Source organism: Neophocaena asiaeorientalis, unplaced genomic scaffold, assembly GCF_003031525.2.
Source record: "Neophocaena asiaeorientalis asiaeorientalis breed wild unplaced genomic scaffold, Neophocaena_asiaeorientalis_V1.1 scaffold62, whole genome shotgun sequence".
Taxonomy (NCBI): domain Eukaryota; kingdom Metazoa; phylum Chordata; class Mammalia; order Artiodactyla; family Phocoenidae; genus Neophocaena; species Neophocaena asiaeorientalis.
Window position 1 is genome coordinate 2,097,796 of NW_020175191.1, and position 16,733 is coordinate 2,114,528.

At 37.2% G+C, this 16,733-nt stretch overlaps 2 protein-coding genes across 5 annotated transcripts in view; both read right to left on the reverse strand.

Moving 5' to 3' along the window:
- Nucleotides 1-3,455, reverse strand: part of PHTF1 (putative homeodomain transcription factor 1) — a 64,395-nt gene extending 60,940 nt beyond the window's left edge. For all 3 annotated transcript variants that reach the window (XM_024764794.1, XM_024764795.1, XM_024764793.1), the window contains exons 1-3: nucleotides 2,958-3,455; nucleotides 2,573-2,647; nucleotides 1,884-1,940 (exon numbers count right to left, since the gene is read on the reverse strand). In XM_024764794.1, coding sequence (XP_024620562.1) covers nucleotides 1,884-1,940; nucleotides 2,573-2,617 — 102 coding nt within the window. In that variant the 5' untranslated portion in view covers nucleotides 2,618-2,647; nucleotides 2,958-3,455. The remainder of the gene's footprint in view (nucleotides 1-1,883; nucleotides 1,941-2,572; nucleotides 2,648-2,957) is intronic.
- Nucleotides 3,456-5,517: 2,062 nt separating this feature from the next.
- The window catches only part of RSBN1 (round spermatid basic protein 1), a 42,936-nt gene continuing 31,720 nt past the window's right edge, over nucleotides 5,518-16,733 (reverse strand). For both annotated transcript variants that reach the window (XM_024764873.1, XM_024764872.1), the window contains 3 exons: nucleotides 12,160-12,327; nucleotides 10,779-10,887; nucleotides 5,518-10,137 (listed from right to left, as the gene is read on the reverse strand). In XM_024764873.1, coding sequence (XP_024620641.1) covers nucleotides 9,664-10,137; nucleotides 10,779-10,887; nucleotides 12,160-12,327 — 751 coding nt within the window. In that variant the 3' untranslated portion in view covers nucleotides 5,518-9,663. The remainder of the gene's footprint in view (nucleotides 10,138-10,778; nucleotides 10,888-12,159; nucleotides 12,328-16,733) is intronic.

Sequence of the window (16,733 nt, forward strand, 5' to 3'; positions counted from 1 at the left end):
TTTCTCCCACTACCATTAGACTGTAAAATTCATGAAGGCAAGAACCATGTGTGTCTTGTTGACTGTATTCTTCGCACCTGGGAGGCCTTGGTACATTAACTCAGTAAATTTTTAGAGTTCTCTTTAATTTTATTCTTTCCACTGCTAAATTAAAAAGTATACATTAAGGAGGTATTATATACATTACCTTTTGAGAAAACAATGAATAAAAATATACATAATAGTTGGAGTTTAATCAAATACAGAAATACTGAGTTCCTAGTATGACTCAGAATGTTCTAAGAGTGGGATACAAATGCAATGCCTGCCCTTGAGGTCCATGAAAACACACAGGTTAACAAGTAACACAGGAGATGGTGTACAAAAAGGAAGGTATGTATAAAATGGCATGGAAATAAGAGTTGAGGAAATATTTAAATTGGGTACGGGAAGGAGGTAGGTAATGAAATTCTATAGCAGGAAGTAAAATCCTTTTAAGGATAAATAAACCAAAACCCAGACAAACTACAGTGCTTGCTCAAGATCACAAGGCTAGACAGAGGTCACAAAAGGAGATCCAATGCTCAGTTCTGTGCTCTTTCCATTATACCAGACTTACTACTACCCATACTTTTCAGAGCTCACAAAAGAATAACAGGACAGGACTTAGAGAGTTACAAAATAAAATTGGGGGATTTATTCATCCTAATCCCATCTCCTATTAATATAAAACATCAAGGACTGTACAAAATTATGAAAAGCTAGCCAAGTACCATGCAGTTCAAACAACTTTCTAAGTGAGTGCTTACAAAAAGAATTTGCCCTAAAAGTATTTCACCCGAGATTTAAACATCCCAGTCCAATCAATCTGACTTGAAGATAAATAGAACTACTAAGTTGTATTACACCCATACATACATTTTTTTTAATGTTAATAGAGGGTCTATGGAAAAATCTTTAAAAAAGAAAGGTCCAAAATCAAAAATCTGCCAGCCATTATTCAGTACTTTCCAAGGAGGTAAGACCCTGGAATCTGTAGATCTAAGTATTAATGTCAATAGAGAGACATTCTGTAAGGGCAGGATGCTCTGTAGAATTTTCCGCATCTCTCAAGACTAGGCAATTACATTTGGCTCCCAAGCAACCTTTCCATGACTAATTTGCATCCCCCCCCAAACATGTTGATCCCACAACCTTGATTTTGGAACATTAGATTATTTAACCCTCCCCTCCCCTATTATAAATTAATAACCTGGCATTCTGAATTACACATCAATTTTTGGTTGCCTGGCTAGCATGCAATAACTCCAAGAATCTGCTCAGTTCCAAAAGCAGTGTAGAGAAAAGTTTAAGAACCTGAAATACTTAGGCCCATACTCTAAACCAGTAATAGAAAAAGAGATTCAGGCAACAAATGGATTTTATTTGACTTGCAGGGAAGAAAAAGAGGAAGAGGAGGTAGGGGAGGAGGGGGGAGGAGAGGGAGGGGGAGAATAGGAAGTAGAGGGGGTAAGGAGGAGGAGGAGATGCTCTAAAAAACCTGGATATTTCACATAAAAATGCATATTCACATCTTCTCTTGAGAACCCTGAAGCTGTGGCAATACTGGGCCTGCGTTACCACAACTAACTCTACCGCCAGAGTTAGCCATAGCCCCATTTATATGGGGCATTTGCTTTCAAATTCATCATAGACCAACCACCCCTTTCTATTTCCCTGATACGGAGGCCAAATGTCAATTGTCATTTATCATCCCATTTGCAGTGTTGTTTTCCTTATTCACCTCAAAGAACAAAGAACGCCATATTTGGTGGATAAGTGCAGAATTTTTAAAAAGTAAATACAATTCACTCTTCATATTAAAGCAGTAAAACAAAGCGAAAAAATCAAAGAAATCAATTTACCTTAATCTGAGTCTGTTCGATTGACTTTTCCCATATCTGCTGATCATATGCTCCAATCTGAAATAGGAAGCAGGCTATTCAAGTGATGCAAAGGAAATCCTTTTATTTGGGTCAAGTCTCACAAAAGTCATGAAACTATTAAGTATCCATATGATACCTGGGAAATTTCTGTGCTTCTCTGAGGCTAGAATAAATTATTATTTCCTAGGACTATTTCCTTCAAAATTCAAGTTAGCTGGATCTAAAAGTAGGTTGAAAAGCAATGTCCAAAATATTTCAAATTAAATATCACCTTAAAAGATACTTCCACTTAAGAAAAATATCAGTAGGAAACTAGAGAAATAAAAGGTAATGGACAGCTCATTAAAATTGACAGTACCAATCTGAGCTGTGCAGATAAAGTTTTATGCCTGAAAAAACAGCAGTTTGATTAGAAGCAAACTCTCAAAGCATTGCTGTGACACTGTGAATGCAGCCTGGAGATGGGAGGTTGAAAATCTTATTCGGGGACCTGGAACTGAGTTCAAAAGACCTAATGACCTTGTCCATCAGTTTTTCCATTTATGTTGAGAGATATCATGTAAGAATACCTGCACTACCAAGCTCAGGGAAAATTAACATGATAGGTATTCTTTGTGGGACCTTTTTGCAGGAAGCATGCTTTACAAATAAAAATACATTGATATTACCTTCTTTTGGTACCACGATATAGCATCTCTCTCATTTGAGGCCATCTGTGTCTCCAGCCAGAGAATGGGATTTCACTGAAAATGAAGGAAAACCAGTCAGTGAGTCCAGTTGCTGAAAGGTACTCTCCCAGTTTGGGTAGAACTCAGAAAACGCTTCTCTCAGCCTCTCCATGCGTTGCTGACCGTCTCGTTCCCCTGCTGTTTGCCAGGAAAAAAAACAAAAGCATACCAAAAAAAAAAACTCTGGCGCAGTGGCGACCGGAGAAGCCTCTCTGCGATATTTTGTGCGAGTGTGTTCAGGGATGCAGGGAACTGGAAGAGAAGGGGAGGTCGCTGGAGTTGACCTGCACCCCACCTCCTCCGCTCCCAGGAGTCCTGCTCTCACCTGCTGCACGCTGCCCCGCAGTCCGGTGGCCGGGACCTTCCTCCTCAGTGGCCCCGGCCCGGCCATGAAGCCGGGGGCGAGGCGGCGGGCCAGGCAGGCCTCATCTTCCCCCCGAGGCGGAGACGCCGTCTGGGCCGTTACCATGGAGACTGCGGAGGCCGCCCCAGCTTCGGAGGCAGCCGGCCGCCCAGCGCCCAGAGGAGGGCAGTCTGTTGCCAGAGAGCCGGCGCCCTCCAAGCCCGACCTATAGGGTCATCGGACAGACCCTAAAATAAGCAAAGAACGAGCTAGGAAAGGAGGGGGATAGAAAGTGAAGGCGGTCTTAGCTAGGCTGCCAGTCGCTACGGCAACGGCAAACGGCTTTGTTCCGCTGGAAAAAGTCAAGTGCAGAGGTCCCAAGGCCCGGGTAGCAGCTGCTTCGGGGCGGCGGGCGCGCGTCCTCGCTACGCCGGGCCTGGAAGGGCCGTGACTCAGCCGGCCGAGAGGTAGGCACCAGCAGCTCCGCAGACCACGGTGCAGCGAGGCCGCGGCTTCCGCTTTCCGTGTTTCGCTGTGAAGTTGGCTCCGCCCCCGGCCCGGGGCCTTCCCGCCGAGTCTCCGCCAGGCTTCGGGACCGAGGGGCTGGGGAGCTACACGGAGATCAAGGCCAAGAGCAGCTCCCCCAGATCACCCTTCAGGTCACTTTCTCACAAATGACTTTCCCAGCCCTTCATCTAAAGGAGGTCGGTCCAGATATTCCAATAGTTCCCCGTTCATTTCTTTGCAACGCTTATCTTGTGTTTTCTGTTTCTTTGTGCTTCATTATATCCTATCGGTCTTCCTCAATGGGCTGGGGGCTCCATGAGGTCAGAGACTAGGGCCTGGCAGGAGCCTGGCACACAGGTTCTCAACCTTTGCTTAATGAACGAATGTTTTCATGAATTTATGCCGTCCTGGGACGAAAGTCCTGGCAGGCTGCGCCTTATTAATTCCTTTCCTCTCCCGTCCCTCAGCAGCTCTGGGACTTAAGCCTTCTGGGTGCTCAAGGGTAAAGGAAGAAGAGGGCCAAGGCTTGGGGGGCAGGTTCCAGGACACTTTCCCAAATTAGGGTAGGGGAAGGTAGCGGCGGGAAGAACTGTTTCTAGGTTAAAAATTCAAGCAGGCTGCTAGAGGTCAGGAGAAAGGAACGGTAGCGACCTCAAATGAATATTTAAAGATACATTAAGAAGGTTTTAAGCCTCTTTCCTCCTCTATACTTTTTTGGCCATTAATGGAACACTGACCCCTAACGGCCATTCTCACCTCACTTGAAGCACTGACCTTGCTTGCCCAGCATTGTCGCATTTGGGTCAGTTAAAGCTAATGAGATAACGATTAGACCACTGCAGAAAGCCTAAATGCAGTTCTAAATGTTTTACGTCATTATTTTTGATTATCTATCAAATCGACATAAGGTGGAAGTTATTATCCCCGTTTGACCGATGAGGAAAATCGACTAAGTTAAAGTAACTCCCATAGAACTAATTTAAAATTATTTCACCCAGGCTTGATTTTTATATTCCACACATTGGCAGTGGTTTCCTTTCTGCTTTTGCTTCTTGACAGCTTTTCCCATCCTTAGAGCTGAACATGACAATTCTGTCTGGTTTCAACACAAATGGCTGACTTTAAAAAACACACACACACAAAAAAAACAAAAACACTGGAAAAATGAAAGCCATTTTTTGTATATCTAAATATTTGCTTTAAGACATAAATAACACTAATTAAACATTTTACTTCATTGCTTAGCACACAAAGAGGCCTTGGGGGGAGTTCCTGGAAGAACTGAAATCAGGTAAGGCTCTCACTGAGCAAAGTGTGGGCTTTGAACCCAGAACTGCATTCAAATCCCTGCTCCCACTAAAAGCTATGTGATTTCGGGTAATTTATTCAACCTAACAAGCCTGTTTTCTCACCTGTATTATGGAGATTGTATTGTTACCTTCCTACTCAAGGCTGTGAGGATTAAATGAGCTACCTTCATAAAAAGTACCTGGCCCTCAACAGTTACTCAAAAAACATTCGTTCCTTCCCTCTTCCTTTCCTAATCATAAACAAGAGCTATCAGTGCTTAGGACAGGTACCTCAATTAAAGAGAAGTTCACACAAATAAAAACTGATGAGGAAAAAATCCAGTGAGTTATGTCACTTAATACATCAATGGTATCTGAAACATCTATAAACCACCTTCATTAACTAACACTGTATGCATGTACTTTCAAAAATATCGACATCCCCAGAACAAAAATTTAAGATTATTCTCATAGGGATAAATCAATTTATGCAGCGAGGAGTTAACTGCCACAAATGCCAAGCATAGTTTTTCTTCTTCCCTCAAACTAACTGCCTCTCAATATGGATGAAATTTTCCCCCAGTATCTATGAACTTTCTTTAGGAAAGTCAAGATTTTCTAATTTTGTAATCTCTATTAGTAAAAATTAATAGGGGACAGAGAAGGGACAAATACTTTAAAAACAGGTTCCAGGTAGCTAGAATTCACATGTGCTATTCATTTTGTCATGAAACATCAGTAAAGGACAAATCAGACTTTGTTTATTAAAAAAATACTTTACAGGAAAAAAAAAACTCTATGCATTCCATTGTCCTATTTTACAAAGAAATAGCTTAACAATTTAACACACTTAGACAGCTACAAAAAAGCACTGTGTTAAAAGGATTATTATTCACACAAATTTAGATTTAAGACTATTCATTAAAAACCTTTTTAAAACACTCATTAATGTCAATAAACAAACTAAGGCCACAAAACGCAAATAGTCCGCCAGGCAAATTATACATTTCATCTATATGCAAAGACCTCTTAGATAAATTAAAGCCACAGGAAAAAAAGTCTTAGCTGCCAATCAAAATGGAGTTTAGTCACAGAAAACACTATTACATGAAAATTTACAACATGTGATAGAAGTAGTACATTAAGTATTTCTTTAGAGAGAATTGAAAAGTGCTATATTAAGAGACAGTGGTCTCAACTACATGCACAAGTGAATCCTAAAAGATGTATGAAGAAAATGGAAGGCCATAATATTTATGGAGAGATACTTGCTTTTAAAGCAACAAACTTTCAGGATGAGGATAGGTCCCTTATGTGCTAAAGAAAAACATCTGTCTTGTACATTTCCTCTACTTACTGCATGACCAATAAATACAGCTACAACCTGTTTTTTAAAAAATAATACTTAGCAGAAATATGAACCTCTGGCATGTACTAGTGAAAGTTTTTTTTTAAAAACCTGTAGCAATGATAAAACAGATTTATCAGACACAAACTCAATTATTCTAAAGATATAAATGCAAATAAATTTTTAATGGCAAATATAGATGAAAATAAATGATCTAATAATGAACTAATAATAATAAAGAATACATGCAGTAAGGGGTTTTTTGAATTTTGGTATCTTGTTCCTAAATTAGCTTTCATTCTAGACAGTAATTATAGAGGGAAAGGCAATAAGCAAAAGTTTCTCCAGTCATTAAGCATGAACTTTATGCCTATTAAGACTGATGCAAGACACCTTTTCCTAAGGTTTAGTAAATAATTTTATATGATAAGCCCCATTTTCCCCCTACAAGAGCTTTTAATATTAGTCTACTGTTATTCCAACTATCTCTAAGGGGAAAGGGTACCTTTCAAAAGTCTTTAAATTCAAAATAATAAAGTACCAGTGAAACAAATTCTAAGTACTAAATTAGCAAATTAAAAGTACAATTAAGCCTAGGAATTCATTTTTAAAGAGTTAAAAACTTTGGAAGGGAAAGAAATATGTAATTTTGATTATTATTGCTTTATGAATTTGGGATACTTCTTTGAATCATAATCCTACTCCTAGTGTATCTTGGAAATTATAGAATGACTTCTGGGGCAGGGGGAAGACTTTTCTCCTGATTAATGAATACCATAAAATCGTTCTAGTTACTAAGTTTACTCATTTACTGGGTCCTTTCCATAAGCACATTTAAAAAATATCCCTCTGCTCCACAAAATACTAAAACTTATAGCCACATTCTGCAAGTAATCTCAAAGAGCTGGCACAACAGGTAACATACCAAAAAAGGAAGATCAGCTTACATTTCAGTTACAACTTCACTGCCATCACTACTTTACAAGTCAGAAGACGCCAGATTGTTCCATGCCTCACTCCACCAAACCAAATAATTTAATGATTTTAGAAAAGTTGCTATCATTTGTATCACTAAACTAGGATACAGCTTTAAAGAAGTAAGAAACTCAAAACTTGCGCTTTTATATTCATCAGTCTTTAAAGCATGCTATTAAAATCTAATACTCACATAAGACATTCAGTTTCCAGATACATTACTAGCTAAATGTTTCTCTCTCAGTTCTATTGCAATTCTAACATACAATGAATTTATTAGTACATGATTTTAAACATTTTTATACTCTTTTAATATGTTATATTGGAGTTGAGGGTAGAATGTTTTAAAGAAAATGGGGATTTGCTTTTGATTGTAGGTCTTTGCAGATCCGCTGGTTCCTGAGTGATTATACACAGTGATGGCTGTCAGGAGACAGTCTCCTTGTTTATTAGCAATGACCAGCTTAGATGACAGATGGCATCTGCTGGATGGCAAGTGGGAGATGGGGAAATCGCATCTTGGAAGACAAGAAAAAAAATTAAAAGTTTTTGCTTTAACAACCTTGTTCTTCATGATTATTTTAAAAAGCAAATGTTGCCTGAGAAGAATTTTACTTTGCACAGCCTGGTAAAGCTCTATGAAATTCTTCTGGACAGAAAAACAAAAATAAGAAATAACCCAAACCCACATACTTTGTGATTAACCCCTTCCCCCTAAAATAACAAAATAACAAAAAACACCCTCAAAGGCAGGTCCCTTAAAAACTAGCCTTGATAAACCAGAATTTACCCTAAAATTTATACCCAAGATTTTAAAACACCCCTGCAATAATCACATTACTGTTCATACCATTCTAATTACCTTATTTACAAAGATAACTAAAACCAACATCACTTCCAATTCATAAATGGTTTACATTGAAATGTTTCTCTATTTGTCTTCATCCTTTTTAACAGAGAATACATACATATACATATATATAAGGAATAATACAGATTCTAACTAATCACTGCAGTATTTGCTGATGGTTACTTTTCTATCGGTTTACACAGTGACCTCTATACTTTGCTAATATGCATTTAACTACACAACAATATTGCACAAAGTAATATTTATATAAGATTTAACCTATTTCAGAATATTTTAGAGAAAATTCATATTTGATATTTCAAAAGATGCAGCTAAGTTTTCATGGTGACAGACATAATAAAGCAGCATCTTTTTTTGCCTATGTTAATGTAAATATTCCAAATCTCAACCTCCAGAAAAAAAAATCTCCAAATTGCACTATAACCAGGTAGATACAAGAATCTGGTCTTAGGTGTGGGGAGTACTCTTCCTTTAATAAACAAAAGGCCTATTGTATTATTAACTAAGAGAAAGTGAAATGTGTATCCCATTAACATTCTAAAATAATAGAAAGTTAAGACTACACTAGCTATATGAACTGTGCCTGTTCGAAAAAAAATGGTTAAATACTCAGGCACTAATAAGGATTAGGCTACCTGAAACTCTAGGATGAAGTCTAGTGCCATATTCTTTATTAGACAGTAGCAACACAGAGTAATAATAAATAAACCCAGGTATTCACCAGTTGAAACTGTGAACTGAAGTATCTCAACAGATCTTTATGATGAAGAGGTTGATGCCAAGTGACAAAAATAGTTTTTCCTAAGTTTCATGCACAAAATATGGCAGCCTCATCTGAAAGATAGGTATCATTCTCTAAGTTTGATACTCGTGATCAGTTTAGGAAGCAAAAGTATCCACACAGAATGTGAGGATGCTAGGAAGCAGAACAACAGAGTATCATGTCAACATTATCTATTTTACCCAAAATATCTTCCACAGTTACCATGTATTCTAGAAGAGATTAATGAACCATGGAGAATGAATGACCAAGGACTATTCATCTTTAGATATTTTTAATTGAAATATCCACTGGGCTTTAAATAACAGATACAAAAAAAGACAGTTTGGATCAGAAAGTGCTGTGCTTTCTCTTTTGTTAAGAAATCAGAGAGCCACTGAATTCCTTAGAAACTATCGGTTCTTTATGGTTGGAACTAAATAACTGACTTGCCCATGTACAAGATGCAGGAATTCTTTCCTACGACCTACGCCATTTTTACTGTAGAAACTGAATCTGTGCCATAAAAGCACAAGTACTAAACCATAAATCTGATCTTCTATCATAAAAACAGCAAATATGGCAAGAGACAAGGCAAGATAAAATGAAAGGAAGTGAATTATTTACCAAATAAGAATCTGTTATTCCAGAGAATTCTCATTTTGATTTGAAGAAGAGATTGAATTGTTACCTCACACCTTAAAACAGAAAGTAGCAGCAGACCCACTATTACATACTGTACTAACGGGATAAGATACAACTCTTAACTTTGCATAATCTGTGTAAAAAAGATATGCTTGACATTTGTGGAATGTCATTTCTCTTTATAGAATTATAGGCAAGATTTCTCCAATAAAACTTAACTTAAGCCAGTTATAAAACTATAACTTCACATCAAAATTTAAAAAAGTTAAAAAATGTGTTTGAATATGTACATATCACACAGGAGTGCTTGAATGTTCCTGTAGATTGTGTTGCTGGTCAGAGTCCAGTCTACTTTCCACCTTTAAAACTGGAATAGGCTGAGTCATCTGATCTTGCTGTAGATTAAGTTCAGATGAAGGTGGGAAGGACGATGAAGCAGTTGTCAAAAGTTGCATCTCTGTGCATGTTTCCTCAGATTCAGTTTTTATTCTCACACACTGGGAGTCAACTTCTAATTCTCTCTTTCCATTTAAATCATAGTCCACGTTAGAACTGCTTTCTGTGTTTTGAGAGGCTTCCACAACAGGGTGGTACTGTTTAAGCCTTATATGCCAGGCTAAGCTGCACACTGCTGACACTGTTTTGAACTGATGAATGACATTTCTAGGGATGAAGTAGATATCATTGTCACACAGCTGAATTCTAGCATAACGAATGCCTTCCCGCCTCATTTGGTTTAGTTTCGCTTCATCCACCCACTGCACACACTGAAGAGAGGAAAAAAGTTGCATGAGATTTTAAAGTAAAATATGTAAAGATGTAGTCAAATAAAATATTATAATTAGCACAGGAAAACAGTAGGATCAAATTAAAGCTAAACAACACTGTATGATATACAACTTTCTAAAATTTCCTACAATTCCTGAGACACATTTTTCCTCATATTTTACTACATTTCTAGTAAAAAAGTACAGGTTAAAATTAGGATGGCCTAGGGAATCACTTAAATAAGTATTTCAAAATGCAACTAAGTATCAATATTCTTTGACCCACATAAGGGCAACATTTGTCTGCTCCTTCAGTGTCTTTCAACCTTTTGCAGGTGAGGACACGCAGGGCAATGGGATTAACAGCTGAGACTGCTCATGGCCAGAACTGAGTTATCCTGGGCCCTCTGACCATCCCAGGCCCACCTGGCATCCCAAAGACTGAAGGATTTTAAGCATTCTGCTTGGGAAGCTCCGTTTTAATGATTTTCAACACCCTCCACAAACAGCCTTTAATAGTAATAAAATTAAATTCACTATCCCATGTATCCAACTATAAGATAAAATGCAAAATTAAATAGGTACGGATACTTATTTCCAAAATCTCACTCAAAGAGAGATAAAAAAGCAAACGTTATTACCTGGGAAACTGGAGGTTCATGAAGGTCCAACTGAAGTCTCTGTACAACATCAGTAAAATCCTCAGCATGAAAACAAATCACATCTTTGGTTATGCGAGGTTGGTCACTCCTAAGATCAACAAAATTAAGCTTTAGAAACAAGCATCTCATAATGGAAAAAGGTGACAAATTTCAATCTTCCCGTTCCGGGAACTGCTATACTAGCAAAGAAATAGATGCATAACTCCTAAGGACAAGGTATACATTTGTTTCTTTAGTCAATTAAAAAAAAAATAAAACACCAATACAGCATTTTTTTTTCAAAATTAAAATTAGTTGTTATAAAACTAAAACATCGATGACTAAAAACAGTTTTATTCTAAACTAGATGCATTTGAATCCTCTAACCACTTTGCCCCACCATCTCCATGCCACCCTATAATGTCATTATCAGGATGGAAAGAAATGGACAGAATACATCTCAGCCACACAACTGTCACACCTTCCAGCTTTCAAAGTAGAGAGGGGAAAAAAGCTAAATGATCTTTAACTTGAAATACTTAACCTGTGATTGAACTACAATTCAATCAAACTCTAACGTCAGATCAAACTCTACAGTAATATCGAAGGCCCTGAAGGCATAAAAACAAAAAACAAAGTAAAATAGTTTTTAAATATGTTCTGAGCCTTGTTTAAACCAGGCCCCAACTGAGTGTAAAAGGGTGCAACCTCTATGAAAAACAGTATAGCAGTTCCTCCCAAAATTAAAAAACAAATTACCATATGATCTAGCAATTCCACTTCTGGGTATATATCCAAAAGAATGAAAGCACGGACGTGAAGAAATATTTGTTCATAGCAGCCAAAAGGTGGAAGCAACCCAAGTGTCCACTGACAGATAAACGGACAAACAAAATGTGGCATGTACATATAATGGAATACTATTCAGCCTTAAAAAGCAAGGAAATTATGATACATGGTACATGTGTACATGGTACAATATGGATGAACCTTGAGGATATCATGCTAACTGAAATAAGTCAATCACAAAAAGACAACAACTGTTTGATTCCACTTATATGAGGTATTTAAAGTAGTCAAATTCATAGAAACAGAAAGTAGAATGATGTTTACCAGGAACTGGGGGAGAGGAGAAAAGGGAATTATTGATTAATGGGTACAGAGTTACAGTTTTGCAAGATGAGAAAGTTCCAGAGATCTGTTTCACAACAACATGAATATACTTAACATTACTGAACTGTACATTTTAAAATGGTTGATTTTAATTTTATTTTATGTGCATTTTACCATAATTTTTTAAAAACTGTCCCCAACCTTTCAAATTGAGTCCACATTTTCTTAAGACATTAACCAATCTTGCAGCTGAGTTCCATTAACTTACCATTCACCAAACTGTACAGCTTTCAAAACCCCAACAGCAGCCGTACTCTGCCAGTCAAACCCCTGACCTACATGATCAGCATGAGCTCTTGTCCTGTCTTCAAAGAGGACTTCACGGGGTTCACTGGTCCGAGGTAGGTACTGGAGATTTTTTATTTCATTCATTGATCTGTAGTTGATTTGGTTTTGAAGCAAAGAGGGGAAAAAAAGTATTAACAGCAGTAAGGCAAAAAGTCTACTAAAATGCCAAATTTTAAATAAGATGAGGGCTGAAAAGGGTTCAATGATTTCGATCATCAGCATTTAACACACTATAGTGTAATGCTGAATGTGATTACCTTCTTCTCTCAGTATGTCACAATAATATAGAAGCTGTATCTTTGAGTTGGCACAACTGTAGTGTTTGAATATATAAAATTTAGTTGTCTAGCAACAGAAAATACAACTCAGAGTTCAAGGCTGTATGTCTCTTTACCCTGAGTCATTTTTAAGTCTCAAAGCATTCTACTAGACTTAATTCAAGATGGCAACCTGAGCCAACTACATGACCTCCTTTCGCGTTAAAAGAGAAGTAAAAGGCTTCAAACTAATGTGCTAGGGGTGGGGGAGAATAGTGGGAGAATGGATGGGAGTATAAGTGAAACAGAACTGGCTATGAATTGATAACTGTTGATACTGAATACATGGGAGTTTATTATATTATCTTCTGCTTTTTTATGTGCTCAAATATAATATGAATATGAAGCAACAAATGAAAGGCATTAGTGAATGAACAAGAGCAACACATTTCTGGAAGGTGAAAAATGATTAAAAGTATCTTGGACTAATGAAACTGAGCAGAGAAAGCCACAGGCCTAGACTATACAAGAAGGGAATGGCAGCTAAAGAGGCAGGTATGATGATAATGGACAGAAAGGAAGTAAGGTTGAGAAGGGAGCAAATAAAGTGAAATCTGCACATAAACCTGTCACATGCCACCCTAGTGGTAGAAATTTGGACAGTCAGGCATTTACCCTCATGCAGAAGACTGTGGGTGACCCACCAGCAACCATCTCTCATCTTAATTTCTCTGAAAGAACTCTGATTTTTATTAGCTATCTTCTCCTACCCTATATGGAACCCCATTCACAAGCTCCAAAGGTAGATCCTGATGAGTTCTGGCAAACTACACTAAGCTCATTCCCCTTGCCAGTGAATGATTTAGGAATGAGCATGAACTGATCGAGTCTGGCTAGCAATATGAGAGGAAATCTGCTAAGAATTCTGCAAAGCTTCCTGGCTCCTAAAAAAGAAGTAAAGGACAATCTCTTCTTCTTTTAAATATAACCAGATCCAGATGTGATACCTAGAACTGCTATAGCCATCCAGCAACCATAATGGAAGCCACTGTAAATACAAAGCCTAGGAAAGAGAATGACAGAGGAGAGAAAAGGAAAAGATCTGTTTCCTTGATGACAGCACTCAGCCATTTGACTATATGGTACCTAGAGTCAACCCCTCTGAACTTCTTGAAATACAGGATAACATTTTATTTTATGAACCAGTCTGAATCAATTATGTTGCCTGTAACCAAAAGCATCCTGATAAACTTTCAACCAAAAAAACCCTGCATGTTCTTCTCTAAACACATTGAACTTACCATATGAATAGTACTAACGTAATCCTCTGGTATTTGGACATATCCTTTAATGCCCACTTCTATGCCTGTTAACTCTGAAGTGAAACCTATCTACTGACAAGCCTCACTGAAATATAAATAAATAGAATGCCCAGTAAGCCCAATGCTGATTTCCTAAATTCGAATGGGTCAACCAAGAATCACCAGATATGTGAAAACAGCCTACAGCAGCCTGACAAAGACCAAAACATGCAATGCTGAAATGTAAGGATTTTGTCAGAAGACAAAAGTCAAGTAAATGTCCCGGAACTGAAAGCAAAAAGATAATAAGAAATACGAGGATAATCAAACTGAGGGATCTATTATTCAGCCAACAGTAGTTTCATAAAGAAGTAATAGTGAAAATGAAGAGATTACTGAAGGTACTAAGCAAGAAAAATTCCCAGAAATGAAAGGAGATGTGAATCTTTCAGTTTAAGGTACCCACCAAACAACAAAAAGGATTAAAAAATAAGAAAAGCCCGAAGATGTATCATTATGAAATTAAGCTTCCAGAGAGGAAAAGAAAATAGGTTACTTACAAAAGAAGAATAATTACACTGGCATTAAGACTTCTCATAAACAATATTAGATACCAGAGGACACTGGGGCAATGCTAAAAAAAAATCCTAAGAGAAAATACATCCTCTGGACTACAGCTAAACTATCAATCATATTTAATGACAGAAAAAGATATTTTCAGACATATGATGACTCAATACCTTCCTTTTCGTAGAATATAACTTGAGTATGTGGTCAAGCAAGGAAAAGAAATAAACCCAGAAAGAAGACAACCACAGCTTAAGGCAGAATAAACATCAAATGGTAGATAACTGTGAAATAAGCTTTTCACACTGAAGTAAGAAAACACAGAGCTCCAAAAGATTTCCAGGTAAAAAGTGATGAGTTAGAGCAGACAGTATGATTGAAATTCTGCATTCTTGAGGGTATGATAAAAGCAAAGAATGCAATGTAACTACCAACATTCTCCCCAAAAAGAGGCTATATAAAAAAGCAACAGCCAAAAAAAAAAAAAAGCAATAGCCAAAGTCATAGAGAAGGTCAGTGTGATTCTAGAAAAAAGTAATGTATCTTAAGCAATAAACAGAATAGAAGATAATTAGGGATATGGTCAAGAGAAGTGTATGGTATCACCTCAAAATAAGGCAATCAGAAACTACAAGGACTTTCCTGGTGGCACAGTGGTTAAGAATCCGCCTGCCAATGCAAGGAATATGGGTTCGAGCCCTGGTCTGGGAAGAACCCACATGCCGCAGAGCAACTAAGCCCGCGAGCCACAACTACTGAGCCCACATGCCACAGCCACTGAAGCCCGCGTCCCTTGAGCCCATGCTCTGCAACAAGAGAAGCCACTGCAATGAGAAGCCCGCGCACTGCAACGAAGAGTAGCCCCCGCTTGCCGCAAACTAGAGAAAGCCCGCGTGCAGTAATGAAGACCTAATGTAGCCAAAAATAAATAAATAAATTTATATTGAAAAAAACAAAGGAAACTACAGGAAAAACAGAATTTTTAAAAAAATCAGCATGATCCAAATATGAACCAAGCTAAAAAGTGGCACGATTTTCAGTATCTAGGTGAAATACAGAAAAGAAAGATCCTTTTGTATATTATTCCTTTGAGTGATAACAAACCATTGGAACCTTAGAATATGAATATTAGCCTACTAGATGGATCTGCAATAAACTTACCTACCCATAATATTTTAAATGCCATCTGTTGGCTTTCAAATATTAGAATACATCTATTGACAAAGCATATAAAGCCTAATTATGGTTTTAAAGCAGAATATGAATTAGCCTCAACAATGTATAAGCACAGCTGACAAAAAGTAGAAGGGAGAGGAAGAGGATAAAGTAAGGCTCATTTAACTATTTGGAGAACCCATAAAGGGAATAAATCCCTATCTATTATACCAAGAAACTGACAAATTTCCTGTCAAACCCTTAAAACAAAACAAAAAAAGGCATTAATAACAGAAATTGTTTTTGCCTCTGGTAAAAAGGTATTTGCTTCTGGAGAGAAAGGTGGCCAGGATTTTTCATTATAAACCCTACTACACTGTTTGATGTTTTAAAATCCTGTGCATATATTTCTTTAACTCTAGAGTTCATAAATTTAAAGATCATCTTCATTAGCAGTGCCCTGGATAACTAGACAGCTTCTCACATTAACTCCATCATTTTCAGCAACAGGGCATTCTCATTAACGCAAAAAGATGACATTACTTTTTAAGTTTTGATGTATTCACTCTAATTCGAAGTGCTTGAATGCCCCTCTTAAGAACATTTAATCCCAACAGAAATAAAATTTGATAGCACCTCAGATTAGTTGAGAAATAATAAATTATTAAACAAATGATGTTGCTACAACCGCCTAATTACTTGGAAAGAATGTTAAACTAAATTTCTCCCTCTATACTGAAATCAATACCAGGTAGATAAAATATGTAAATACTGAAATCACAGATGTACTAGGAGAAAATGTAGGTATTTTATAACACTAAATGAGAGAAGGCCTTTCTAAGTTTGCCACTAAAAAAGAAACCTCAGAGGAAAAGACAGATCTGACAACACATAAATAAAACTCTGTGAGTAAAGAAAAAAGAAACTGAAAAAAATTATGAGTAAAGAAAAAACATAAGCTAAAAGAAAAAAATGAGAAAAACCTGTAACGTAAGAAAAACAAGTTAATAGTTACAATACATAGGGATTTTTACAAACAAAAAACATCCCAATAGAAATATGAGTAAAGAAAATTAAGAGGGAATCACAAAAGAAGAAATACAAATGCCTCAAAGAAAAACAAATTAGAATAACACATTTTTGTCCAATCAGATCAACAAAGTTAAAGAGAATGTTAGTGGAGAGTATGGGGGAAAGGGTACAATTTTATTATA